At 42.6% G+C, this 27,108-nt stretch overlaps 2 protein-coding genes across 19 annotated transcripts in view; one reads left to right on the top strand and one right to left on the bottom strand.

Annotated features, from left to right (window-relative positions):
- HNRNPAB (heterogeneous nuclear ribonucleoprotein A/B) overlaps window positions 1-25,910 on the bottom strand; it is a 30,824-nt gene extending 4,914 nt beyond the window's left edge. For 4 of the 17 annotated variants that reach the window (XM_074604054.1, XM_074604051.1, XM_074604049.1 and 1 more), the window contains exons 1-8: window positions 25,454-25,642; window positions 25,042-25,336; window positions 21,685-21,853; window positions 21,442-21,600; window positions 20,896-21,027; window positions 18,978-19,086; window positions 18,732-18,884; window positions 18,569-18,653 (exon numbers count right to left, since the gene is read on the bottom strand). In XM_074604054.1, coding sequence (XP_074460155.1) covers window positions 18,583-18,653; window positions 18,732-18,884; window positions 18,978-19,086; window positions 20,896-21,027; window positions 21,442-21,600; window positions 21,685-21,853; window positions 25,042-25,298 — 1,050 coding nt within the window. In that variant the 5' untranslated portion in view covers window positions 25,299-25,336; window positions 25,454-25,642 and the 3' untranslated portion in view covers window positions 18,569-18,582. Of the gene's footprint in view, window positions 1-17,988; window positions 18,314-18,568; window positions 18,654-18,731; window positions 18,885-18,977; window positions 19,087-20,895; window positions 21,028-21,441; window positions 21,601-21,684; window positions 21,854-25,041; window positions 25,337-25,453 lie in introns of those variants that run through there. The other 13 variants (XM_074604059.1, XM_074604056.1, XM_074604055.1 and 10 more) reach the window with 7 other exon arrangements.
- Window positions 7,022-15,937, top strand: PHYKPL (5-phosphohydroxy-L-lysine phospho-lyase). 2 transcript variants are annotated; one of them, XM_074604047.1, is made up of 13 exons: window positions 7,022-7,124; window positions 8,810-8,928; window positions 9,756-9,915; window positions 10,556-10,630; window positions 11,487-11,574; window positions 11,669-11,785; window positions 12,010-12,092; window positions 12,391-12,616; window positions 12,896-13,050; window positions 13,541-13,630; window positions 13,854-13,984; window positions 14,304-14,361; window positions 15,752-15,937. In XM_074604047.1, the coding sequence occupies exons 1-12, from the start codon at window positions 7,057-7,059 to the stop codon at window positions 14,354-14,356; spliced, it is 1,365 nt and encodes a 454-aa protein (XP_074460148.1). In that variant the 5' UTR covers window positions 7,022-7,056; the 3' UTR covers window positions 14,357-14,361; window positions 15,752-15,937. The 2 variants fall into 2 exon arrangements, with proteins under 2 accessions (XP_074460148.1, XP_074460147.1); XM_074604046.1 differs by having other exon boundaries at window positions 11,466-11,574.
- Window positions 25,911-27,108: the final 1,198 nt, after the last annotated feature.

Raw genomic sequence — 27,108 nt, 5'->3', positions numbered from 1 at the left:
TCCCAACACAGAGCCTCTGCTGCCACAGAACCCAAGACATTTGCTCGTCATGAAGGAAGAGAGCTCTTTTTGAACCTACCAACCTCTTAACTGTGGTTTTTCTTCCCCGTCCCCGAGGCACAGCCTGACCGCTCGTGGCATTTCCGTGCCAGACAAGGAGGAAGGGTTGAATTATCTTCCTAGCCCAGGACTGCGGCTGGTATCCACACCCATCACCAGCGCTACCGCCTCAGCTGCCAAGCCTTTTAGTGATCGTCTTGAAAACTCCCAGGGAAAAGTCCTCTCTGCATCGCTTTGTTCTGCATCCTGAACACGGGGAGTCCAGCGCATTCAAAGGAGATCCACCTACGGCCCTGCAGCAAGCCTGGTTTGTTCAGGAGGTCTGACTTACTGCGCACGCAGAGCTCGGCAGCCCGTCTGCAGGAGCCTCTCTGGACTCCTGCCGCCGTCATTTCCATTAGAAATGCTGGCAAGGATGGATCCTGCGGCTATTACCACTTCAGCTATGAGGAACTAACCAGTAGATCGCCATGGGTCTGCTGGCGGTACATCTACCGACCCCTTCCATCACCAAAGCAGCTGAGACCCGTGGAAAGGAGAGCTCCCGGGAACAGACGGAGGTACCGACCCCGGGACAAGGCTGCTGGGAGGGCTGTGAAATCCTTCCCGGTGCCCAGCTGAGATCACTCCATTTGGCCTTTACAGTCTGAACTCGGAATTCCTCATCGATCGCATCGTGCAGATCAACAGACTGTATTAGAGGAACTGTTGATTTTTGTATCGATTGCACAGCATCTAAGAGGAAACGTGCTTAGACTTTCGTGTGCTTTCCACACACGCGTATTTAGAAGAGTAGGTTGTTAAGTGCTGAATTGCTTCAGAGCAGTCATGATCTTATTGGGAGGAGTTAAAAAAAGATGTGCTTTGCTCAGCAAATTCATGCCAGATCAGTTAATTATTTTCTCCTTCCATGTGAAAATGTTTATGTGGGTGTTTTTGAATACTTTTGAGTTTGCAAATAGCTCACAAAGATAAATTTTACTATTAGGTAGTCCTGGCAGTCTCGCTCAAAACTCAGTAATTATCTCAGCCTCTCACAAAGTGTGGTGCATTCCCCCCCCACCCCCCGAAACCGCTCTCTTTTTTTCTGGTTTGAGAGAATGTAAGATTGTTTTACAGGAATTCAGAAATGCAGCTAAATGTTACCACTAGATGTCAGCAGCAATACAGATGATTGACAGGGAGGTTGCTAATGCTTGTGAAATGTAGGTCAGCCTGAGACCGAGCAATTGATTCATCTTGATCACTGAAATATTTAATATGTTGGCTTCATGGATTCATCAATAGATATTTTGGATAATGCGCTTAAGTTACTGATCTTAGAATCTGAGGCTCAGCCAAATTTATGTTTTATCTTTGTCTTCTGGTTTACAAAACAGTTCCTTCATCTAATTTAACTGACTGTGAAAGCGTGGTGGCTTCCATTATGTTAAGGTAGCCACGTCTGCCTGCTCCCCGGGAGCAGAAGATAACCAGCTTCCTTGAAGGCTTTTTCTATTTAAAATATTAGCTAATGACCATCTTTCCAGTTGTTGACAACATCCTCTCTCTAACGTACCACAGCCTAATCCATTTTGGAAGCAAAGTTCCCGAACTGAGTCCCAAGGGCACCAGAACTCCCTTGAAACCCCTAAAAAGTTTTCCATCCCCGAGGCTCTGCAGGCAGGGACACCTTTGCTCTGCCAGCCCCAGACATGGCAAACGCATTAGGTGACCATTGCTGGAGCTGCTGCTCGCGTTGGTCCTGGCCCCGGGTGCTCCGGGACTGGAGATGCTGCACCCCGCTATAAGGATGGGGAGCGCTCCCTAAAGCTTCTGGGGGGATAAAATGGATTTGCGGGGAAGGGAACGTGGCCAAATAATCCTCATGTCTGTAACTGCAGTGCTGGGAGTGTGCTGGCAGCTTGCCAGGCCCCTTGCCAGAGCAGGGAGCCCAGTGATTTGGCCTGTGATGATGGGGCAGGCAAGATTAATTAGTTTTGCAGCCTGGCCAGCGAGTTCAGGAATATTTCTCTAGGTTACGAAACAGGTGGCAGAGAAAACCCAGTCTGGCTCCAAACTGAAACTGTTTCCAAGCCTTAATGCACTGGGATTTTAGTTTGTTTTTTTTTAAAAATACCAACTGCCACATGCTTTGTTTTATTCTCATGGGGGATGTCGCCTTTCTTGTATACACTGCTTCTAACGCTTGCTGTATATATAATGGTGATAAATTTATTTCCGTATGGAGTATTTTCCCGCGTATTTAAAAATAAGAATGTTCCTTTTAACGATAAGAGACTTTCTGATGTGTTTTCTTTTTAGGAAACTAATAGATGACATTTTTAGGTGAGCTTTTGTCTTCTGTAATTTCATAAATTCAGCATTTGAGATCTTTAAGCAAAGCAGTGAAACACGTGTGAGGTTTCAGCAGTTCATGCCATCCTATGCAACGATGAAAAGTAATCCATGGAGAATGACAGGGGTCATTACCCATGGTTTTAAGATAGCTGTAGTAACCTACTAACCCAGAAAGCATGTTTATGATGACCAAGGCTTTCATGCCAGAAAGCTTGTGTTCCAGTTAGCTATTTTCTTCCTTCCCCCCCCGTGCAAGCTCAGTGTCCCGTTTCAGCTGGTGCAACTGGGCACGCAGACCCCAGCCGCAGTGTCTACCATCTCGCCAGCCCACAGCGCAGAATCAATCTCTGCATTTTTTTTATAGGTAGCACATGGTTTTGCAATCAGCCAAATATAGCGGACTCTTGGGCCAGGATGAAAGAACTCACCCATTTGTAATGTATATCTTCATTAAAATATTAAGATGCCAGAAATTTCCAGCTTTATCGTAATGGTAAATAACAATCCTTGGTCAATGGGACTGTGCCTTATTAGCCTGTAAATTTAGAAGTATTATAAAAGGAGTATTAGAGCTTAGGTTTCCTGGTCACTGAACACTGATTTAATGCTGCCCTCTAGAGGAGATCTTTTTTTGATTGAGAGAAACAAAATTTATGCTAGAACAAATTTTATGTAAATTTTATGCTGTGACACTGTCCCTTAATTGACAGCACACTTTTTGCGTAACTGTAGGATTTGAATAGATATTTGTAACCTGGGAGCTCATAGATAGAAACGTTAATCTTTTTTCCAAATCTGTTACTTCTTTCTTGGGAAATACCATCATATTCTCACTACTTTTGGGGTTTTTTTCAGTCCCATTGTTGCCCAGAGAATTTAAAGAGTTATACAAATAAAATCTATCTGTAGTAGGTTACCTGTCAAGTTCCCATTTTTAAATTTTAGAGCATGGAAGCTTTGAATTATTTTCTTTACAGATAACGGATTTATTTTTAAGATGCGCAAAACTATTAATAAGAAATGTTAAACATGTAAAAATTTAAATGTCCCAAATGACTTATCCTGGACAAATGCTGTAGGTATCTGTCTGAATTCAGATCGGTGACTTTGGTTCCCACTTGCAGTAGCAGAGCTGGGGGTGTCCCAAGTAGGTGTCCCAAGGATGGAGTTAAACCTCGGTACTGCTTGATGTCATTTAAAGCTCCTAAGTTTTACCTGTGAAGTATCTGCTGACGTGCTTAGTAGCACAGCCAGCCTTCCAGGCGTTTAACCAAGAAGATTTTTCAAGTGAGAGGTGAAATATTTGGATAGATTTCAGGAGGTTTAAGACACTTTAGCATGCCAAGGCAATCACTGTGGCATATACTGACCTTGGCAACCTCACAGGACAGCATTTATTTAAGAATATTTCTGGGACCCTTTTGCAATAGCAATTTTAAACAAAAACCAAAACCATCTGGTCACTCTAGTTAGTCCAGTCTCACTGTCATTTACTGGAGTCACCTGCCTTTTACTTGTGTCTCTGGCACTGCAGTGAGCCTGACCGTAATTAGTACAGTTTGAAATACTTCACAGCTCCGCTTTGGGGAATCTGTCGCAGCCTGAAGCAAACCAGTGAGTAAAAAAATCTGTTTCCTTGATTATCATTTGCATTTGTAAGCTAAAAATTACTTCTAGTCATTTAGTTCGTGTCCCCAGGTGAACTACTGGAACTTTTCCATATGCTTGTGTACCATTAGATGGCACAACAAAAGGGATGGCGAACTATTGTGTAATCTGCAGCTAAAGTAAGTGCCGAAAACCTGTCACTCAGAAATGAATGGAAAAAGGACTTAATAGATTGTGTGACTCTATACTGCTGTAGAGAGCCTGGGGGGAAAACCACAGGAAAGCTGGGAAACATGAGTTTTCAATGCATAAGAAGTGGCATTATTGACAACAGAGTGGAATAAGAAATGCATTATTAACATTTGCGGTTTTCCTACGTCTTAGGACAACAATCAATCCCTGTTCGCTAAGTTCTGGTAGAAGTTGCCTCATAGTTGCGCAGTTCCATGGAACAGTCAGCTCATTTGTGTGTCTGTGTGTGGTTTCTTATATAACGTAGATATTAACGAACAGAAAATTAAAATGGAGATGTCCCAAGTATCCGTAAATGACACTAATATCACTTTCTGCTTTTTCATACGTTGTTAAGCACTGCATCTGAAAGTGCATTTGACATGATGTAATTAAGTATAGGTGGGTGCCTATCAAACTTCCATTTCCGTAATTACATAAAAAAATCTTGGGACATTGCAAAGCAAAAGCACCCACGTTACCCACTGAATTTCGAAATTAAGAGGAGAGGTAGTAAGTTGCCATCAGCCAGAATGAGAGTTTGAGTCCTGTTGTGTTTGCTGGTTAGTCTCATAGATGGAGTGCAGTTTTATAGACAATTTATAATGTAGCAACTTTTTGCACTACTATTTGGGGTTCTTTTTTCTGGTTTATTAAAAAAGCAATCAAAAATATGCAATATGATAAATGCTCGGCACAAAATACCACAGTCAAAACTGAAAGCCACCTGCTCTGTTGCGTTAAATTACTTTGGAGTATTTTCAAACTGGCATGTAGGCTAGCATTTCTGAAACGATGTAATTTGAGAAACTATACCTGCTGGTATTTAAAAGTTGAACTTAATTTGTATACAGTTTAGAAAAATATATGCAATATGTGCTTTATCTGTCCGTATTTGTTTTGAAATTATGCTGATAGGGCTTAATCCTCTCCCATGTTATGCAAGTGTCCCTTATTTACGCGAGTGGTTGCATCACTCCAGGAAGGCTGTTCAGAGAAAGGGCTATTCGTGTCTGTGCAGTTTGGACACTTTGCGAAACTTACGTTTTGTTTTGAATGTATTTACATGGTATTTTATACAAAGCTGACTAAATCGCTATAAAATGTATCACCATTAAAAAGAAATATATATAGATATTAAAAATACGGAAAATGTACTTTAACATCTCTATTTGCAAACTCTGTCATTTTTAATCATGTATGTGCCATGAAAAGTATCCTATTTACTCATTTCTTTGGGGAACAACTACTTTAAAAATGAAGGCATTAATAACAGTATTCCTTATCCATTGTTTTAACATGTTAAAATAGTATTATTAGTACTGCATCATGTATTTCTAGTTTAAAGCTGTAATGGACAGTACATTAGCCTGAGACCTCCAAAAATATTTTTATTCTTGTGCTTTCTGTAATAAAAGCAAAGACTAGATTTTAAAAAATGGTCTCTCTGTACAGATTGCTTTTACAGTTGTGTGAATATGTATAATTGAACTCTGCATTTGTAGCCAAGAATAAACTTTCCAAATTGTAAATGCTCAGGTTGTTGTTATAAATAGCTACTAAATAGCTTAACCAGACAAGAGTTCAAATAAAGATTAACAGCCATTATTAAATTTTCCTCCACTCTCTTTTGTTACTTAAAACCTGACTTCTATGCAACAACCGAGTTTGGCTTCCTAAGTTTAATCTACCTTTAAGTGCATAGCAATCTGGTTTTGGATTTTCTATATTACACTAAATTTAAATTGCTCCCGCGTTTATCAAATAACTGCAACTAGAGATAATTATCGGTGGCTATGTCTAGTCAGCAAAGAAGTCTTCCAAGTGTGTCATTTTAAAAGGGTCGGCTCCATTTTCTAGAGTCTTCTTAGCAGATGCCACTTTAACTTAAAAGAATGTAAACATGTACTTGGAAAGAAAACCTGGCATCTTTTAGCATGAAACTTGATGAGTTTATGAACTTAGTTACGGGATACAACACCCGCAGTGGCAGAGGACTCAACCCATCCCAGAACATCCTTTCTGGTTCTTTATCTTGCTATTTTTCTTTAAGTAATTCCAATCAAACAGAAATGGAGAAATGACTGTTCTGATCGGACAATCGCATTTCCTCTTTTAATCCTCACTATTGCCTATCCTAGGACTGGCTCTTAAGTCAGGTCCAGCTCTCCGACCTGACCAAACACAAGAGAAAGAGTTTGGTTTTACTTTTGCTTAAATAGTGAAGTATGTTTTGAAGAATTAATAGAGTTGTAACACCTAGGCTACCACCTCAAATTATTTCCAACAGCAAAAGAAACTTCCTCGGTGTGCAAGTATTTCAAAAGGGAGAGTATTATGATACAGCTGTAACAGTGACCCTGAAGGGCCCTCAAAAACACGCCGTCATCTCCGAGATGCCGGATAACCGAGTGGGCTGTGGGGCTGTACGCCACCACCAGTAACACCGTGGGGTGCCGTTTCCACGTGAGCTGCCAGCAGCCCGGTGGGACCCTGGAGGACGCTGTGGGACCTCGGGGATGAAGTCACTGCTCCTGAAGCTGCGCGTGAAGAGCCCAGCCTGACAGCCGGAGGAGCCGACCGCACGGGTGAGTTACTGCCCCGCTCGCTCTGAGCCCGGCCTGCCCACGGCTGTGTTCGGGAGGGGGGCCGGGCGGCGGTGCTGCCGGCGCAGACGCGGCTTCTCCCGAACCCCGACCGAAGCCCTTTTCCCGCAGCCGCGCGCTCGGTCCCGCGGGCGCGGCGCGCGCCGGCAGGGGGCGCCACAGGGCGGGGCGGGCACGCGGCGGCCCCTCCCCGGCGCGGCGCGAGGCGGCCATGGCGGCCGTGAGGGCGGCGGAGCGGTCCCGGCGGGACACCCTGGCCCTGCGGCGGCAGCGCATCGGGTAAGGGACGGGGAGGGGGAGGGGAGGGGAGGCACCGCCGGACACCGGGCCCGGGGGAGCGCCACCGCCGGGCTGCCTGCCCCGGCCCCGTCGGGCCGCCCTGCCGGCCGCCTCCCGCACGCCTCCCCCCGCACGTCGGCAGCGGCGAGCTGTGGCGGCGGGGGCCCCGGGGCTGCAGCGACGGCCTTCGCCCCCCTCCCTCCGCCAGGATTTTAGTTTTAAACCAGTAACATCGCGGGGAAAGTCGGCGCCATTAGCGTGCAAAGCCTGATTTTACCGGTTAATTAGCATTTCCTAAGGAGGGGGGCTACGAAACTGAAGTGTAAAACCTGTACGGTATCTGTTGTGCCCGTTTAAACCTTAAACTGCTCACAAAGCCCTTTCGGTCAGCGTAGCCGAGAGCCCCGTGTGGGGCTGAGCTCGCAGCAGTGCTGGGGCAGGCAGGGGCTCTGGCTGACCTCAGGAGCACTGCCTGTCTCAGAAAAACTTTTTATGACACCAAAACCGCAACAGAATTAACAACGTATGTCTGCCTAGATTGATAGAATCAGTACGAGACTCAGTTCCAAACTTCTGATCACTTGTGTTGCTCCAGCTGACCTCAAAAACTCTTTTAATTCTGTAGACTGCTACCAGGAATGGCAGCGGAAGTCTGTATATTTATTAACCCTTGGAGTGCTTTCACCTTCTACCTTATATATTCAAAAGCGCGGCTACTTTAATCTGGAAGTATTTTATGAACCTAGAAGTTGGGCTGGAAGTAAATCCTAGAATTAGAATTGTGCCATTACATAGATCTGAAACCTACTCTTTTTATAAGTGACATGCTCTGTCACTGGGAACAAAGACCAGCTGCTGTTCAACAGTCAAGGATAAACTTCCAAAAACCCGACTGCTTTACCATGCTACTGCCAGCTCACACAGAACGTACAGGATTCCTGTAGGGGCGGGATAGGGAAGCAGCTCCTCATTGTCTCCTGTTCATTTGACAATGATTTTGTATTTATGGTCGAACTATTTTATTTTTGTATAAGCAATCTTTTACTAAATGAAGCGTGAAAGTTTGGCATTACCCTTCAGAGTCCAATCTCTGCAACTCCTACTTAGGCGGACGCGTGCTTTAATTTTACTTGCTTGGCAATTTATTTAAAAAAACTGAAACAAAACAAACGCACTTAAGTAGACTCAGCCTTATAAAGTCACTCAAGGTTTCAGCTAAGGTTAGGGAAGCTCTATACAGACGTAACAATCACCCGCACCGTGCTACCTGGAAAATCAGCACCTTAGAGAGAATATAATAAAAACAATCACGGTAAGAGAAAGACATGGAAGAGGGTTTCAAGAACACAAAGGGTCAAGAGCGGGGCCAATAAGAAACAGTAAAGACTGGACAAAACTATAGTGGTAAATCCTGTCTGTGTGCTGTGGTTAATTCCTAGTGAAGGATTTTTCAGTTCTGGAGTGTGTTTTTTCCCTGTAAGTGTTAACAAACTTTGACTACTGAGTCAGAGTACAAGGGCTGTTCTCTGCCCCACCCCAGCCTTTGTTTTAAAGGCCCAAAGTAGGATGTCAGCAAACTGGGGAAATGTCTGTCTCTTGATTAACTGAAAATATTACCAGCAGAAGAAACTCTGTGACTTCTAGAATTCGCTAAGATTTATTTTCCTTTCTGGTGCTTGCCACAGCTCTTCTTGCAAGCTGTTTTTTTCTCATGACCCGGTGAAGATTGTAAAGGCCAAAGGCCAGTATATGTATGATGAGGAAGGAAGACAATACCTTGACTGCATAAACAACGTGGCTCACGGTAAGTTAAAAGTCATGTTATTTGATACTGTGTTTTCCTAAGCAGAACAAGGAACAATCAGTACTTTCTACCACTTTTGCATTGTGCTGGGAGGAGGGCTTGTTTAATTGGAAAAGTGGAGGAAACCTCTCTGAAGCCCATAGTTTGGGAAATTACGGTTCAGTTTGAATTTCTGGGTGCATGACTGTGCTTTCCAGATGTGTTTCCTGTTCTGTTTTCCTAGAAACATACCTGTCTAACGCTTACAGATTTTTTTCTCCATAAAAGCTCAAGTAAAGGACCAAACCCTAACAAATGGTTTGACGCTTTGTTTTGTTTGTAGAAGTTACTGCTAAGGGTAGAGTTGCAGGACCACTGCGAAGTAGTGCCTTATTTGTGTATTATGAAGTAGCTGCTGCGTTCTTGTAGTATTTGAGATCACTCTTAACCAGTCAGCACTGCCACTAACATTCTAGCAGGGTTAATAATTCTTTGGTAGTATAGCTTATCTACGCATTCCCAAATCCCTGAATTATTTAAATGTCTAAATCCAAATAGACACTTTTTTTTTTTAGCATATCAATTTCCAGTATTAATTACTAAATTTAAAGTACAGTAGCAGCCAACTTCCAACTTTTTGAGGGGGGAAAAGAAAGTTTTTAGAGAAACCTTGCAAGGTGTACTGGTATTGTCTTCTGCTGACAATATCATTTATGCCCCACTGATGAAATACGATCATTAGTGATAATAGCTCTGTACTAGCAGAGAAATGTGTTATGTTAGTATGTGAATGAACACCACGCACGATACAGAAGAACTCTCAAACCTCTCTCCACACTCTCTTGCAGTTGGCCATTGTCACCCTGATATAGTAAAAGCAGCCCATGAACAAAATCAATTGTTAAATACAAATTCTCGTTATCTTCATGACAACTTGGTTGATTATGCGGGGAGACTTTCACAAACGCTACCCGAGAAGTTATGCATCTTTTATTTTTTGAATTCTGGGTAAGTTGGGTGTATCATAACTTATATTGCGTTTTCACCAGTTACATGCAGACAATTGTAATGCTTTATCACCAGTCACTGCATGATCTGGCATGGGTGGCTATATATGACAAAAAAGTGGTTTGGGGTTTTTGGTTTTGAAGAAATTGTGTCCATTTTAGAACTTCTACGACTCTGAAGTTCACGTTTAGCAAGCTATTTGTAAACTAAACTAGTGCTTTATTTACGAAGGGGTTTAATTCTGTTTATAAGGCTTTGGACTATAAAACATTACATAAATATTTACTGTGTTAGCTTCTATGACTTGTCTTCTGAAGGTGGAATTACTTTATTATCTAAATATGTGTAACAATGTGTATTTCTGCTGGGGGGGAGGGTGTATTTCCAAGCAAACTACAGCTTTAAAGAAAAAAAAAAAAAGGAACTGCTTCAAAAGCAGTTTCTGTACTTCAGCTTTTTAAGAGGGATTCTGTTCTGCTGAACAGTCCTACTTAATGAGTGCTGATTAGTAAGGGATCTGTTGGTACTGTGCATTGAGTTCTGTCTGTTCTCTGCAGACACAAATTGGATTGCAAGGGAAATCAGAATTTCAAGACTCATATATCTACAATGAAACACTTATCAATTTTTTCAATTGCAGATCTGAAGCTAACGATCTCGCCTTAAGATTGGCACGACAGTATACAAAACATGAAGATGTTATAGTTTTAGACCAGTAAGTATATTGGCAGTTTTATCTACTGTGGGGTACAAGGCTCAGTTTTGGTCTGTGGTCAAAGTATTTCTGAAAACCCGTTGTAATAGGAAGGCTGTAATCAGGAAGTTGAGGGAATTAATTTTTCCCTCTGTTCAGTATTTGTGAGACCAGCCCAGAGAACTATGGCCAGATTGGGCTCTCCAGTACACAGTAGACAACCTACTGGAAGGAGGCCAGCAGTGGCCTGCCATAGTGGGTTGGGAGCCACAGGCCTGAGATGTTAAGAAAACTGGATTTGTTCAGCTGCAAGAGACGGCTAGAGGGAACACCTTACTGCAACTACAACTAAGGGGAAGGCGCGGAAAAGGAGGAGCCAGGCCTGAAGATATATCATGACAGGAAGAGAGACAAGAGATGTTAAGTTGAAACCCGAGGAATTCTGATGAGACATAAGAGAAAAACGTTTACTGTGAAAGGTAGTCAAAAATTAGAATGGGATGCCCAGAGAGACTGGAAGCTCCATCATTGGAGGTTATTCCCAAGTAGGCCAGACACGTCCCTTCCAGTTGTTCTGCAATCTTGCAATACTGCTTATGCCTTACACTGCTCTGATTCTAGTCAGTGGCGCAGGTAAACCAGTGACAAAGAGAATTGTCCCTCTGCATCCCTTATAGTCAAGAAAGATGTGCAAAAAAAATAATCCAAGTACTACTAAGCTAATTGATAGAAATCACAGAGCTGTTCTTAGCTTAAGTGACTGTATTCCCACCAAGTGACAGAGCCTAGATACTCTTTAGCTATCAGTAATGCTAATCCTAAAGAACTCTTTGATACTAAGGAAATTACTGTTTAGCTCTGCTAATTGTTTTTTAAGTGCTTACCATGGACATCTGACATCCTTGATTGACATAAGCCCCTATAAATTCAGAAATCTAGAAGGACAAAAGGAATGGGTCCACGTGGTATGTACTTCACCCTGTAACTATCAACTACTTGTAAATTTAATGAAGTCTTGTTTATGATACACTGAATGAAGGATACTGTTCCTTTGCATAGGCTCCTGTTCCGGACACATACAGAGGACTTTATAGAGAAGACCATGAAGATTCAGTAACAGCCTATGCTAATGAAGTGAAAAATATTATTGAGCAAGCACATACGAGAGGCAGAAAGGTAAAAAGTGGTTTCCTTGCCCATTTGTCTTGCCTTAGAAATGAGCATGGCTGATTGTTAATGCCATTCAGGATTACTGAGCTAAGTGGTATGGACTTGGCAAAAATCAAAGATCAGGTAATCATGCAAGAACCATCTAATGACAAAGAGCTTGCTAATTGTTAACATGGTTTCCCCAACTTTCTCTACTGGGTTCAAAACATTTTGTGTTACTTATGTTTCAGATTGCTGCATTTTTTGCTGAATCCCTGCCAAGCGTGGGTGGTCAGATCATTCCCCCAGCAGGCTATTTTCAGAAGGTTGCAGAGTAAGTGGTCATTCATTATCTTAACTCTTTGAATTTAATACATTTGCTACGTATAGAAGATAGAGTATTTCTCTGCCTGCTGTAACATATAGCTTGATAGGCAGGAAATGGCCTATGCCTTCATGTTAGAATGTAAACTTTGTATGGCAAAGACCTATTTTTAAACGTGATATAGAATATAGGCCTGAACAAGTTTATTTCCTGGAAGTTTGCTAAGTAATGCTTTCTGCATGTTTTTAAACAGTCAATATTATGTTCTGTTTCCTCTTAAGAGACAATAAAATCTGTTATGTTACAGGCATGTGCACAAAGCAGGAGGTATATTTATTACTGATGAAATTCAAGTTGGCTTTGGCAGGGTCGGCAAGCATTTTTGGGCATTCCAGCTTCAGGGAGAGGATTTTATACCTGACATTGTCACTATGGGGAAACCAATAGGAAATGGGCACCCTCTTGCCTGTGTAGCAACAACAAAAGAAATCGCAGAAGCATTTGCAGCCACAGGAGTGGAGTATTTTAATACAGTAAGTAAAAAGCTGCCCAAACACTCCTTCTCTACAGGACTCTAAGAGCATTATTAAAATTACATAATCATGCAATGTTTTTTATTAATCTTGTATCACCCACACAGTTATGGTTTATATTATTTGTGTCTTTCTAGTATGTAACTTCGTTATTACTGGCTTTTTACTGATAGAAACAGCAGTATGCTCATTATAACACTGACGCTACGCATTCAGTGACCAAGATTCCATCTTTTTTTCCCTTTTCCATGGCTATGCATGTTCCTTTCCTGAACTCAGTTTGGAGGAAACCCTGTTTCATGTGCAATCGGATTAGCTGTGTTAGATGTGATTGAGAAAGAACACCTTCAGGCTCATGCCACAGAAGTAGGAAACTTCTTGATGAAGCTACTCAAGGAGCAGAAAATCAAGCACCCCATCATCGGTGATGTCAGGTATCAGTGCCTTATTTACATTTTCAGCTGCTTTTTGTTTGGTCCAGTCACAAAAAGCTCTATCCAACTGATGTGGTTTTAAGAAATTCATGAAATCTGTGTTTTCAGCAAAAATCAGCAGCTTGCTCTACACTGCATTAAAACAAAATTGAGCTTATGAAAAGTCTGATATATTTTGCCACTCTAGGCCACTACTGCTTTATTAGTTGCTAAAATTCTTTCCTGTTTGAACTCTTACTTCAAATGCACAAAGAACAGAATTAATGAACTGGACGGAAAATACGTTTAACATGTCCTTTACTACTATTCTGAGCAGATACTGTATTACCCCATTTCTTCGGAACAGCAACACCTTTTCTGTTACTACACAACAAACATCAGCAATTCTCATGCAGTAAAGTTCTGATCTCACAAAAACCCTTCTCAAATTCTTAGTTCCCTTGCAGTTCCTTGTTCTGACACAGATTGACTATTTTTGTTTCTTTTAAAGGGGTTCTGGCTTGTTCATTGGAGTGGACTTAATCAAGGACCAAGCAGAAAGGACCCCAGCCACAGCAGAAGCTGAGTATCTAATAACAAGGTACAAGGGACAATAATCATGTAGGTCCTCCATGTGTAAGGCAAGCACGTGATTACAAAGTAACCTTGCCACTCAACAGTTGTTAAAATATAGCCAACTGGCCAATAAAGAAACCCCCTCAGTGCAGAAAGGCATTGTGTGGGCAGCCTGCATGCTGATGCTTGTAGATTTTTCTGAACTACATGCAAAGGTTAACATAAGTCTTTGTTATTGCTCTTTCCAGACTTAAGGAAGAATATATTCTGCTGAGTACAGATGGGCCAGGAAGAAATGTGCTTAAATTCAAGCCCCCAATGTGCTTCAACAAGGAGGATGCAAAATTTGTTGTGGACACAATTGACAAACTACTAACAGGTAATACAGACAAAATTAGTCTTAGTCAATGCAAGTTTAGCCTTCCCTTCTAAATTATTGTTTTTAAATTCTCTAACAAAACTATTTACTCTACAAATGCATATGCCTTTTAAAATAGCTTCGCTTTGGCAGAGGTTGTTTACTTATCTGAACAAGAGGGACTGGTAAATGCTGTCCAGATTTCATTCCTGACAACCATAATCTGTATGCATTTCCCACTTCAGCTTTTTATACATCTTCTATACACTCAGTATTCAACCAAGTTAGTCCCAAAACTTGCCTCAAAGTCTTGCTAAATTGTTACTTTTTCTCTCTCCAGATATGGAAAAACAATGTCTGAACCAAGAGAAAACATCAACTTGTTCTACCTGAGCCAGGTATTTATTTACATTCACCCTTTACTATTTAAAAGCCAGGGTTCCTAAATATAACTTCACAGGCACTGTCATCAGCAATAGAGCAGAACCAAGTTTCCTCAGAGATTATTTTACTTGAAATTAGCTTGCAGGAATTTCTGGCAATCTAAGTGCATGGACGAGACTTGCACACCTCTAGCATTCACAGCTACCTTCTATCAGAGTCTGACACTTCTAGTATCACTATATGTATTCATTTGTTTGCAAGCTAGATCCAAGCTGTCCCAGACATGCCTACCACTAGAGCATGCTATGCCTGCCTGGGAAGCTGCAAGAGTAAGGGTTTAACCCTTGGCATGCAAATGACAGGCACACCAAGACAAAAACATAGCTAGCTGCTCAGTGCCTTAGGTCTCCAGACAGAAGTTGTTGCAGCTGCGTAACTACTTCTCAGCAAGTCTCCCCTTAACTGCCCTTAAGGGCAGAAGCACTGTACATACTGCATGTCACAATTTGAGACCCTCCACTTATGCTAAAAGCTTTATGAAGAGCTATAAACAGTACTCTTACTACTATAGCTCCTGTTTTACTTAACAGAAGGCAATACTACTTCAAAGTCAAATGTTCTCTTGAGCATTTCTGACTACTACATAGGATCATTTCAGGTTCATGGCTGTTATCTCATGCTTAAGCACCATTTTACCCTTATCCTCAGATGTTTGTAGGAATTAGTAAGACTGAGTCCTGTTAAGTCTTCCAAGCCTTGCAAACCTTACTATCTGTTGAGGTCCCTCTATAGCTTGCTCCAACTCATTTTGCCACAAGCTCATGATCACAGTGTACACTTAACACCTTGATACCACCACCCTTTGATACACTTTAGTGTTTTATTCAGCCTACTCTGACTAAAGACAACCAAGTGGTTTTTAACTAAGTGCCCAGTAAAACCCTAGGCACCCAGATAGGAATGAACCTAATGTAATCGTCGGTGGGCTTGACCACCATACTAGATTCACAGCGCTATGGCCCTGAGCTGAGCAGAAACATGGTTTTGGTTCAGTGCAATATTAGTATAGCAGGCACAAGAAAAATGTGTTAACATTTTATTTAGCAAGTTAATGGAAAGACATACAGCTGTTTGTACTACTTATTCTTGAGAACAAAAAGATTACTCAACAGTGCCAGTTTAACTTAAGAGACCTAATGACTTAATGTGCTTCTCTGCAATCTAAAGTAAGCAAGAAAAATGTCTTTATTTTCTACAGGAAACCAAGAATGTAAAAAGCCTCCTAAGTACAGTACTAGTATGACACTTACATATAATGTAAGCGAAAATGAGGCAATGAAGTAATTGCTTTTAATGATGCTTTTACAAAAAAAACCCAAACATAACATTATTTTCTTTCCATAGGTTTCAAACAACGTTCAAGATCTACTACTAAGAAACATTATTCTACTATAATAATGCACATTTAATCTTCATCCTAGCATGTCTTGGGACCAGATAAGTTACCTTAGATTTTGTTAATTTCAGTTATCTTGTTATTACTAAAAACTTTAGGAGAAATAAATTTTACAAGAACTCGTTTCAACTCTGGCAGAAGTGTGGAATTGGCTTTTATTTAAAACAGCATATCTAAACTTGATTATAAAGGAATATATTTCTAGTAGCTACTATAAACTACATTTTCTAAATTCGTGCTCTTTAAAGGTTATGACTTTTTGAAACTTAAGATGAGCCAAGGGGTTCTCTTTCTTTTAGTATCTGCTGCTACCTATGCAAATGCTATTCTAGCTGCCAGTACACCCAGTCTCTGACCAGTTTCAGTAGCCAGATTCATAACAAGGTTGCTAGTAGCCCTATATTCAACAAAAGGTCTCAGTGACCAGATCAAGTCAAAAACTTCAGTCCCAAATTCATAACATCAAATGCATGAGGAACAGACAGCTGAGGGCCATAGCTCCCAAACCAGTTCTTACAAAATATTCTGTCCTCAAGAAATATCCAAGCAGGATTAGTAAATTGAGAGTACGTTACAGCCATAAGCAACAACCTTGTGTACAAGCCCTTGCTTTCACCAGGCAATTACATGTTCTTTGTATCACAAACTTTCCATGCAAAGAAGAAAGGGAAAGCCAGCTCTGCATTTAAGTACCAGTATCCTCAATTTCTGCTTAAGGCCACATCACCTGTCAAGAAAGCATGACCCAAGAACCTACTTCCAAAACACACCAACATAACAGCCAGCTAACAAACAAGACACTAGCCAGAAGTACTGCAGCAATATGGTCCTGATACTATGCCAATTCCCTGTTGGAAGGCAAACTGTTTACTAGAAAAATATTCTGCTACCCCTTATTTCATAAGAAAACAAGTAATAGTATGCAGAGTAAAGCATTTCAATTTTAAATCTTGAGACAGTAATACCTTTAAATACTGTACTCATTTGTTTCAGTGGTCTGCAGGGTTTTTTATATTTGCAAGTAAGTTGGGCATCAGGTTGCATACTCAAGCTGTAAAGACTGGAAATTTAAAAACTATCATCGGATGTAAAATCTGATTCAACTATTTATACTAAAGATTTCCACTTAACCCCAGAAAAGTCTTACAGACTTCTAAGTTTACAGCAAGTTTCTCTTTCCAAGGGCAGCCAGCAGGGAGCAGCATATTGTAGTCCCTGCCAGAATAGCTGTACCCCTTGTTAAAAAAAAACCAAAAAGGTCACTAGTAACATCTGTTTATGTCTTGCTTTAGTTACTTGGTTTGATTCCACTTCTGGTTCCCATTTGTTCAAATAGAATTTATTAGAATAAAAAGTTGTCATGTTTTAGCTTTAAAAGGAAAGTAAAAATCAAAACTGATTACTGCAACAAAGATTAGAAATTTACTTTTGTGCAGCAGCACTTGCAACTTATTTGTAAATCTGAGATTCGGGCTATTCTGCAGCAAGACAGGCAAATCACATGGTAGTTATTGCCTTAGTGGTAAACCAGTCAAAAAGGGAGAGCGTATTTCTAGCTGGTCACTCATCTCTAGGAAGAGAGCTGCCTCTTTAGAGGCAGCTGTTGTTTTTCCTCCCACAACTTCAGTGGAATTTCTTTAGCCTTTTTTTGATACACAAAAAGGCTGCAAATATTCAGATTTTGCATTGGTAATTTCATGTCTGTCTAACCTGTCTTTCAAGAACTTGTAGGAGAAGTCTCAGATTCAAAACAGTGAAACATGCAGAAAGTGCAGCTACCTTCTCGCACACCTCCTAGCTTCCTCCTACCATGCTGTCTAGACTCCCAAGCCCTAGCTGAAACCTATGCCTCTGGCTTCCCCTAGCAGAGCCCTACAACACAGACACTAACAGAGTTGTTACGCTGAGCCTCTGTGCTTGTCTACAACATGAGCCACCAGCACAGCCTCCACAACAGCGGGGGCTTTCTGCCCGAGTTCTCCTCCATAACCTCCAGACAGAAGTGACTGCGGTTTCCAGCCACCACTTAACTGCACGTGAGCACAACTACCACCAGCCTTCTAGTTTTAAGATTAAAAACATTTAAGCACAACTCTCCATCTATCAAGGTACTGCCATGAACTAAATTCTGGGAACAGTATGCTGGCATTTTACTAATACATAAGCTGAAGAATGGCACAAGACACTAGATTACGCCTTTTTTATTTCAAAAGCTAGGATAGCTTCAATATCCATGTCATGGTGAATCAGAACACATGTAAAATACCTTACAATACATTAGATTCCAAAAAGGTACCAAAAAGTACAGTAAAATTAACACTTCCATTACAGGAAATGTATGACACAAAAACAATACAAAATAAAAAGGTGGAAAGTGACACTGGTTCCCTAAGATGCATCTCATTCTGTACAACTGGAGTAATGCAGAGTCCATAGTTAACTCCAAGAGGCAGTCCCTAGATGCAGAGCTGCAGCTTTAAGCAGACCCTCAAAATCAGTTTCAGTTTAACCTATTAATAAAATCATTAATTAATATCTTCAGCAAGGCTGAAATTTACACACCACACTGTCTAGACAACTAGTTATCTGTAAGTATTAAACATGTAAAACATTTCCAGGGAGCTCTTCCAAGTAAGATGCACATTTAACAGGCCATAGAAATTTATTGTAAAGTTAAATTTGGTACAGAACTGAAATATCCATCTACAGCATTGTATACAAAACCTATGCAGTCATTTTCCAAAAGAGACCATGCCACTGCATACCTGAATAAGTTTGATCAATATGGCTTGTAGTTATTCTGATGACCACCACGTCTTGGTGTCTTCCCATAATTTGCACTGCCTTGACCTATGAACAAGAGAACAAATGCATTAAACTGCTAATTAGTTACGCTTGCTTATACCCAATACAGTTCTCTTTACTTACTGTAATCATAGCCTGGTCCATATCCATAATACCCATATCCTGAATAATCATAGCCTCCATAGCCACCATAACCTTGCTGATAGCCGTATCCTTGATTCCCATAACCCTGGTTCCAGTAATTGCCATAACCTTGATTCCAATTTTGACTTTGAGCTATAGAAGGGAAAACCATCCACAAAATCCCATTTTAGTACACACAACTTACTTAGAATGTGTCCATACTAAAGTAGTGCATGTAGTACTTACCGCCGCCTCTTCCACCTCTGCCTCTTCCTCCATAGCTACCTCTTCCTCCACCACTACTGAACTGTTGCTGCTGGTATACTTCTTTTGGCTGTGCTACCTTAATCTCGCACTGAAAATAAAAAACAAGGAAGAGTGTGTATACTGTCTTATAGCAGCAGCACCCAACCTAACCACCTACGAATATCAGAGGTTACTCTAGAGGCAAAGGAGGTGTACATGCTCTGCTCCATTATGTGACCAGGACTAATGCACATCCAGAAATATCTGATTTGTTATGCCACCTAGACAAAGGTAAGTCACTGCTGGCCATTCAAAGCAGGCCACTGCCTTCAGAGTTTTATACTGCCAATTCCCTACCACAAACTTCCCCACGGAAGAGAATGGTTAATCATTACCGGCCATACAAAGCAGGCCACTCCTTTCAGAGTATTTTAATACTGCCTATTCTCTACTATCAGCTCCCCCATGGAAGAGGTGCTGAGGCCACCTCAGCATAGCCACTGCTCCTGTAGGAGCCACAGGGCTGCCCTCCATCCTGACACAACCTCTAAGACAAGGCTGTTGCTACTGGACCACTCCACCTGAGCTGCACTGAATGAACAAGGCTCTGAGAAATGCACCAGAATGAGTTTTCCTGGTAGCCTTAGTACACCCTATATATACTGAGCATCTGTGTTGGACTGTAATGTAGACTTACCAACACTTGAAATCATCACTTATCAAATACTAAGAACAGCTAAACAAAACCAGAAATGACATTTCCAAGACAGGTTCCCAAACTGCAGTTCAAGCTGTCAGCCAGCTTCCTAGTTCCTGAATCTGTGCAGTTTGAGGTGGAAGTTACTGCTACTGCAAAAGGAACAACTCCCTGTGATAGCAGCACCTGAGCAAGCCTGGCTTGGAATTCTTCACACAGGAGCTTTAAGGTAACCTGCTCTTTTTATTATCACTCTGACACAAAAACAAGCCATAGTTATGATACACCAGATAGATGGGATTTCTCAGCTCCCTTTGCACATAAGAATTCTTCTCTCCTGAAAACAAACTTTATCACTAACTACAGTGTCTTGACAACTACCGGCACATTAGGTTTGCCAGAGTTTATTCCATGCTGTCAAGATCACTCTTAAACTACACACAATTTAAGTCACTGTATCAGACAGTATGACCAGATCTAACAGGGCTTTGAAGTTAGCATATGGTCAACGCTGGCCACAGAGCAAGGGAAAAGGGACACCTCCAGCCAGCACACATCATTTGCCTCTAGTCCTTTTCTCATTAGCTTAACACATGAGCCTCTATTAGTTATTCCCACAGATGAACACTGTCACAGCTGGTTCAGAGCACCTCACACCACTTTAACAGTGGTTCACAAAACCAGATGACCAGGTACAAGTTGCCATTATTCTGTGGTTCTTTGTATTGAGTTTACATGACCCAAGGTTTTGGTACCAGGGAGGGCTGCAGAAGGGGGCTTCTAAGAGAAGACACCAGAAGTTGCCCCCGTGTCAGGCAGAGCCAGTTTCAAGCAGCTGCTTACAAAGTTCATGACTGTAAGCCTTTAATTTAAGCAAGTGCTCTATGCTGAAAATAAGTATGTATCTGTAGAAATGGCTTATATTGCTAGACTGATACATAATTAAGCCAGGTTCTCCATATGTATTTAATGAATGCAATTAGACATTTTACATACAAAAGCCCCTAAAACACAGCAAGTATTAAAGCCCCAAATACTGGCAAAGAATTTCAGTAGCCGAAAAAAAAAAAACACACCACAAAACCCCTGCGGTAAATTGCAAGTTCTTATTGTAATTTGGGTACCTTGAAATTACAGGTCTACAAAATTATTTTCAGATTGTAGATGTAGTGGTATTATACTTAATGAATTGGACAAAAATTTACAAGTCAAAGTTTCTACCTTGCTTCCACTGACGTTATGGAATTTCTTCTCCAGAACCTTCTTCACTGGATCCTCTTCCTTGAAAGTGATGAACACAAACCCCCTCCTTTTGTTGGTCTTTGGATCCATTGGAAGTTCAATTGCTTCAATCTGAAGACATGAAATACTGTTTTCAGACTTGTATTTTAGGAGAACACTTAAATGCACGGCATTTAGGACAGTAAAACAGAAAGTAAGTATTATGCACCTATGCGTATTATGCAACACCAAAGTTGCAATGTTCTTTCTATATTAATATTGTCTTTCAGACCAGAGGTTTCAATTTTATAACTCCTAAAAACAATCTTAACATCAGATAAAATGGTTTGAGTTAAAGGCAAGGGTATCTAAGTAGCAATGGAAGCATCTAGTCCAGTGGGTGCCTTCCTTGCTCTCAAGATGAGAAACCTCTGGATCAGTTACAGAAGGCTTGATACATCTGAAGTTAATTTAATTTGCAGCTTGCAAATTATTAGTAAATTAAATAGCAACCATTTTAGTGTTCACTAAGAGAACATTACACACCTCTCCAAACTCTCCAAAGTATTCCCTGATTTTCTCTTCTGTGGCTTCTGGGTTTAGTCCACCAACAAAAATCTTCTTCACTGGATCCTTTTTCATTGCCATGGCCTTCTTGGGGTCAATTAGTCGCCCATCTAGCCTGTGTTCTTTCTGTTCCAGAACCTGAAAGATAGTTTGATAGGATTAACTCCAGCTGCAAAGTTTCCCCTACATGTTAAAAATCTAGTATATGAAGCTTAAATTCACCTTTTCAACGCTCCCAGGCTCTTTGAAGAGAATAAATCCAAAGCCTCTGGATCTTCCTGTGTTAGGGTCCATCTTTATCGTACAGTCGGTTACCTCACCAAATTTGGTGAAGTAATCTTTCAAGTCTTTTTTGCTTGTATCCCAACTGAGGCCACCAACAAACATCTTCCTGAAATGTCAGAGATATAAAGAGCCATTTAGATTCAGGAAGTATTACAGAAAAGCACACGCAGCAAGATGCTCACAGTGGTACACACCTCAGCAGCATTGTCAGAAACAGGACCAACTGTTGAAAGTTAAACAGTTTTGCATCTTGTCAAAAGCTAGTAACACTATGGGATGGATGGGCATGCACAAGGGTGGGCTTCTCCCCCCTCTTTTTGAGGGAATGACACAATGCACCCTGAAGTTTATTACAGGATATAAGAAACAGCAATAAATCACCTAAAATATTCCTTGCCAATAACACATGTTCTTTGAACATAATCTGAAATATTCCTTGCCAGTAACTTACATTCTTTCAACAATATTCTGTTATTTGCAACAAAGTAGTATTGATTATCAAATACTGCCAACTCGGTTTTTGGAAAGAATCTAGGATCATTCCTACTGCTTTGAAAGCATTCAGGATAGAATAAGGAATCAAAGACAAAGTACTTGAGGTCTTTTGGGATTTGTACAAATGGCTGTAATAATTTTAGTCCTAAAAAGGATCTACAAAATTTAAACCAGGTATCTACAACCTCCAAGAACAGTCACACACAACAGATGGGACTTTGGACCTGTCTTAACTACTATGTTGTGCACTTGTTCCTGCTTAGTTACTGAATCTAGTTCTGTCTTCATCAGTACTAAAGGAGTATCTCCACTGTTAGTCTTTCTTTCATGAAAGGCCAATACAGTATTTCCTGCCCACTTTCCCACACAAAACATCCCCTGAAGCATCTCAAAGAACTAAATCCTAGTGAAGCGCAATACAGAAGTGAAGCTACCAAACAAAACTCCGATCAGTCAATAAGGCACTTTTCAAATGCCTCGCTTCAAATTAAAATATTAATAATGTGGCTGTATTTTCTATTTTCAGAGTTTCCAAGGTAACAAACTAAGCTTTTAAAAGCATTTGAGCCTCTTTATCTAACTATAGACTAAGGCAGTTAAAGTTGTTATTACTCTGTTTAGAGCAGCCTAGATTTGGCACTAGAAGCTAGCAGCACTTTAGAAACTAGACTATGCCTAAATAAAATCGTCTTTTGGTGTTTATGTGTAACTTTTATTTGCTAAAACTAGCCTCCACTTATGTTCAAAAGGCAACATGAGGAAAAAGAAACTGCAGGCGCTATGTTTTTTTTCCTTAAACTGGATGAAACCATATCTTTTGTAGGCTAAACCTTTATTTTTTCAGAAGATCAAGCTGTGCACTTTTAACAAGTGCAGCATGATACATAGGGTCCAAGTAAAGTTTGTGTGTGTGCTTCTTACAGCCATTGCAATAGAGCCTTACAGAAAAGGCCTTACAAAGTTTACTAAGCCTTTCAACAACAGCTGAAAGAAAGGTAACATGACAGACCCCTCATCACAACAGCTTACTGACCAAACATGACTGCTACAATCTGTACAAACTGACAGTGGTTTTCTATAGCATACCCTGTCATCATTGACTTAATGCTTAAGAGAGATTCAATGGTTGGGAGATGACAGGAATTTGTCTGGAGGCAGCTTTAGCTGCTTTATGCCATCAGGTTGGGGCAGTGGTGCACACAAATATATTGCCACATGCTATATTCACCTCTTACCACAGTAGTTAAATACTACATTTTGTAATTTACAGTCCTTTGTTTTCTAATTGGAATGATTGATACCTACATGTATCTAAATAACACAATAGAGAGCCATTGAAATTAAGACCAAATTCTTAGTATTTGGCTTTGCCTTCAGAACCCACATAAGCTGGGCAATTGCACTCTTATAGACTCTTTTTTTCCTCCCAAGTGTGTTAGTGCTGCTAAATGAAAGCATGTTTCAGCTCTTAACAAAACACTCTAACATCAGTATGCTGAACTCTGCCTTGGACAGCTCTTGGTTTAGCACAGCGTTAAGTCTTCCACATAGGTCAACCCCACTAAATAACTGCTTTTCTTAGGAGTTTTATTTCACACGGATTTGGGGCTGAAACTTGTCACCTCCTATGCAAGAAAAGGAAAGAGTATCACCCACTTTGCAGGACAGAATACTAAAAAGGTAAAAAGAAAATTCGCACGTAGCTAAAAGACATGGTTCTCAATTCTTCTAGTGTCTGCAAAAGGTACATCCGGCCCCAGCTTAAAGGAAACTTGTGCAAGTTCTACTCCTTCCCTTACAGCCAAATTTTATTACGCTACTGTGGCTTCAGCTCTCTGCTCGATCTGAGGGATCTGACCCTCTGGTTCAGGGCCCAGGGATAACAAAGGGAGTTCCAATTAAATACACGGGGTAGCTTGAATAACAAAGACCCCCTTAAGAAACAGGCAGGTAATTTTCAAGTCGAGCACATATATTCGTCAACAGACGAACTACGATAGGAAAGAAATGGCTCTTTTGTACACAAGGATGCCACTACCAAAACACAGCGAAACTACACTGACTCCTCCAGAAATCACTCGTGAGAGATAAGCTGTTTTCTGACAATGCTGCAAGTACGTACACCAAAATCGCTCTTACTGGTTTAAACACACCACACATCGTCTCAATCATGCGGTTTTTCCTTGACTCCCTCCAAAAATACACAGCTTACCCCGACTAGCTTCCAAAGCTAGGATTATTTTTTTTTTAGATGCGTTACACAAAACGCGTTCGCATTTACACGGACGCCAGTGGCGATGGCTCATGCGATCCCCACAAAGTTTGAACCAGCGCAGCCCACCCCCCCCCCCCCCCCCCGAGAGAAAACAACTCCTTCCACCTGCTCCTTTCGTCAGGAAGGGGGAAAAGGATGAGGAAAAACGCGGGAGGCGAAGCCGGCCGAGGTAAATCCCCTTCCATTTTACAGCGTGAGACGGCAACAAACCCGCTGCCCGCCCCTCCCCCCGCCACCACATGGCGCCAACAAAAGGCAGCTCCAGAACAAAGGACGCGCTGCCGCTGCGGGCCCGCCGCCTCACCGCCCGCGATCCCTCCGCTCCGGGGCCGCCCGCCACCCTCCCCCGCTGGCCGCAGCAGGGCCCGGCCCGCACGACCGCCCCAGCCACCCCGTCTGGCTTCCGCTGCCGCCGGGGCCTTGCCGCCGCCGCCGCACATGGCGCCCGGGGATGGCGGGGGAAGAAGGAGGGGGGGACGCGGCCTGCTCCCGCCTCAACCCGCCGAGGGAGGCGCGGCACTTACCCCGCGTCCTCCTCGTTCTTGCTGGCGTTGATCTGGTCGCCTTCGGCTCCGTTCTGGCTGGCGGCCGCCCCCGCTGTTCCCGCCGCTGGGCCGGCTCCTGCCGCCGCCGTTCCCGCCGTCGCCGCCGCTGCGCCCGCCGCTGCCGCCGCCGGAGCGCCGCCGGTCTCGGCCTGCTGCTCTCCGGCGTTCTCGGCCGCTTCGTGCCCGTTCTGGGTGGCGCCGGTGGCGGCCGCCAACTGCTGCTCCGCTTCGGACATGCTGCCCCGTCCGCAGAGGCGAGAGGGACGACAGGCGCCTGTGAGAGAGGAAGGCGGCCCGCGGGTCAGCCAGGCGGCTCCCCCCGCCGGGCCGGTCTGATCCGGTCCGCTCCCGCCCCTCCCCCCTTTTCCGCCGCCATCCCGCTCATACTCACTTTAAAACCCGCTCGCAATAAAATCCGGGCCGGCCGGAATCGGATTAAAATCCCCCAGGCGCTGGAGCTGACACCCCTCCCAGCGGCGCTCGGCTGCTCCGCACCGGCCCCGCCGCCACCTTCTCCTCCCCCTGAGACACGTACTCTCCGGCCCAGAGTCTTAACGCGTGGCCGCCTTTATACCGCCGGAGCCTGAGCCACACAGCAATAAGGTGCTTCCTCGTTGGTCGTCGGTGCTTGTCACTCATGCCGTTCGGCGCTTCCTGTTGGCTGCGCCGCGGGGGGCGGGCGGGGCGAGGCGAATGGCGGCCCGCGGGACTGGGCTGGGAGGGAAGGTGCGGTGCAGCACGCGGAGGCCTCTCGCCTCAGCGCTGAGGGCGGCTCTGCCGCTCCCCGCCATCGCCGGGGCGGCCTCCCGGGGGGGGAAGGGCCCGCTCCAGCGGACGGTAACCGTCCTCGCCCGGCGTTTCATGAAAGCCACAGGCGTGACAGGGAGGAAGTCCAACCCCTGAGGGCCCCGGCCGAGGGAGTCAGTTGGCTCGGCCCGACCGCGTCGGCGGGCGCCGCACGGTGAAGTTATGGAAGCGTGGTATTCACTGAGGGTGCTGCTGCGCTGGTTTAGCTGAAGGCGTGGTATATACACTGAGTCAGTTACTCCAGTACCAGAGATTTACTTAATGTTTCCAGCTCTGCTGGTTTTGCGACCGAGAGGGCCAGGATTTGTTGTTTTTAATGGAAAGTTAGATTCGGTTATTACATAACTCTGGGAGCTGGAGCCCTGAGCACGCGCCTAGGCCTTAATTCCTTTTGCCCGAGGATACATCAACGTTGTTGACAAGAGTTGTGTGTGAAAAGTGCAGAAGACAACTGCTCCTTGTAATCATACTTCAAATTCTTGTACAGTATACCTCATATGCCATCTGCCTATGTCAAAGGGACAGAGTTTGGCTTTTAGATAGACAACCAAAGCTTACTGCCACACAAAAAAAAGCAGCCCCTTGCTTGTGGGCAAAAAGTAACAATTATTACCTAACTTTCTGTAATAATGAATGCATATGTTATTACTTGCTTGCTCCACCCTCTCTCAAACATCTCCTCTGGCTCAACTTACATATTTTCATCTGCTATTACAATTCAGAAAGAGTGCACATAGCTGCTTGTGAATAAAAATAAATAGTGGTGATATATTTTGCTGTTGAGTAATCTGTTCTAAAGTCCAGGATGTCCTTCAGTGAACTGCTTTTAAAGCACTTTTATCCTCTACAGGATTCATTTTCTGAAGTAGTAACTTGGTAAAACAGGGGACATTAGGTTTGCTTTTGTAAGCTTTGTAGCAGTACCACAAGCAGAGTGTTAAAGATCAATACAAAATAAAATCAACATGGTATATTGAGGGCCTGATTTTTTTTTTTATTTTTAAATCCATTGTTTCATTCTATAAGGCAGACCTCTTAAGGGGAAGAGTTAAAAAAAAGTATATGGAATTTTGCTTAGTATTGGGAGATTGTAAGAAAAATAGCTCCTCACTATAGCCAAGAATTTCAAGCCACTTTTGCTTTGATGCTTGTGGTACTTGCCAGGAGCATCACTTTTTAACTGGTCCAAGCCAAGCTTTCTGCTTTGATACCCGTGCACACACACAGCGAGACTGCATC

The sequence above is a fragment of the Larus michahellis genome, chromosome 11 (assembly GCF_964199755.1).
Source record: "Larus michahellis chromosome 11, bLarMic1.1, whole genome shotgun sequence".
Lineage (NCBI taxonomy): Eukaryota > Metazoa > Chordata > Aves > Charadriiformes > Laridae > Larus > Larus michahellis.
This window is presented reverse-complemented; position numbering and strand designations above follow the sequence as displayed.